At 51.4% G+C, this 1,677-nt stretch overlaps 1 protein-coding gene across 1 annotated transcript in view; it reads right to left on the minus strand.

Moving 5' to 3' along the window:
• Positions 1-26: 26 nt before the first annotated feature.
• The window catches only part of CSUI_005601 (uncharacterized protein), a gene marked incomplete at its 3' end in the record, with an annotated part of 2,292 nt that continues 641 nt past the window's right edge, over positions 27-1,677 (minus strand). The window contains exons 2-3 of the mRNA XM_068065772.1: positions 1,262-1,349; positions 27-382 (exon numbers count right to left, since the gene is read on the minus strand). Coding sequence (XP_067922251.1) covers positions 29-382; positions 1,262-1,349 — 442 coding nt within the window. The remainder of the gene's footprint in view (positions 383-1,261; positions 1,350-1,677) is intronic.

Raw genomic sequence — 1,677 nt, forward strand, 5'->3', positions numbered from 1 at the left:
TAAACGGTTCCTGTCCTTTTTTCACATACCAGATGATGCCTTCAAGCGGAGTGCGATTTTTAGCTGAAACGCAGAACGAACTATTCGAAACAGTTCCCTGGTTGTGTTTGCTAGGTATGTCCAGACAATCACTAAGAATACAGAACCGCTGCGGAAGAAGACGGCCAGCTTCGTAAGCAGAAGTGTCGCCTCTTGTCCCATCTGAACGCGAGCCTGTTTGCTTATCCCGCCAGTCCTGAAGACAACCAAAACTGACCGATATACAGGTAGCCGAGCGAACTCTTACGCGGACTGCGTTCACGATAGTGTTAGCAATTTGATCTCGTAGTTCCGCCGCCTTGCCAGAAGAATAGACCGCGAAGGTCTGGAAGACACGGTTGTTCTGCGTCAAAACAGCTAACACGAGACGCAGTGGTGAGCACCACGGCTTAGCTTGTTTTCTTCGGAGAATGTTAGCGCACTCCTGCGTAGGCACAACCCCCTCTACAACTACCGAAAAGAGTCCACTCGGACTCGCTTGGCCTGTCGCGTTCGAGAAAGAGTTCACGTGCAGTAGTTAGTCAAATTAACACAAGAAAGCTCCTTGTGTGAAACACGGTGCGCTAGAAGGTGATCTTCCATAACTACTTCGACTCGATCACACCTACTGGCAGTCCGAAGCACAAACGACACCGAACAGTTATGTGGAGAAACGGCTCGACAGATACGACCGCTGAACCTCGTTCTTGTGCTATTGCGGCTTGTTGCGTAACCAGAAAGAGTGTACATAGCGAGCAACGGTCCCTCACTCCCTTCCCCNNCACGAAGCCAGCACGATTGGCTCCAAGGCCGGGAAATGGCAAAGGACAGAGCTCACACGAAATGATACTTCACACATAGCCGCCGATGATGTGCTTCCAACAAAGTAAGCTTCTAGGTGCTGCATATGCAGCAACACAAGTAACAGGCAAGGCCAGGTCTGCTGGAGCAGAAAATGTGGAGGTGGCCGTGACAGACAGGGGAGAAACATTACAGCAGAGCGAGGAGAGGGACGGACGCAGTAACCGGTAAGACAGACGCAAACCACAGAGCAGTCCAAGACAGTCTAGTGCTCGGAGACCAAAGCGACCTAACGTTATCCTGTCCTATCACGACTGTGGCGGTCAGGAACTATAGGTGCACATCTGGGAGCGGCGCGCAGAAAGCGGACGCCCGAGGAAAAAGGAGAACGGAAACGCAGGAGTGCGACACGTAGGGGCAGCGATGACAGAGGGGGACCTACAACGAGAAAAGTGTAGACCGTTTCGCCCAGCTGCCGGTGAAACAAGGCGTGAAACATTCGCAGAAAATTCACCATTTTCCTGGTAACCCTGAAAGACACACGGAGTCCAGGTATAAACAAACAACGTGTTGCAAACCAAAGAAGCAGAGAAAACAGCGATGTGGCTGCAGGTGCCACACGCGGTGCACAGGTACACAGGTTGTCCCCCTAGCGCGGGAAAAAGTAAAACGCGGAAGGTCGACTTTACCTCAGCAGCCGTACAAAACATCGTGGACTATACTGCTTGCAGGTTTCGAGCAGGGAACGGAGAGAACGGAAGTATAGAGCAGGCAAACCACATGGAGACCCCACTTGCAATGGAAAAAGGTGTGGACTTTATCTACACAAAAAGCTTCAACAGCACACAAAAATCAGCC

Source organism: Cystoisospora suis (genome assembly GCF_002600585.1).
Source record: "Cystoisospora suis strain Wien I chromosome Unknown contig_2716, whole genome shotgun sequence".
NCBI lineage: Eukaryota > Apicomplexa > Conoidasida > Eucoccidiorida > Sarcocystidae > Cystoisospora > Cystoisospora suis.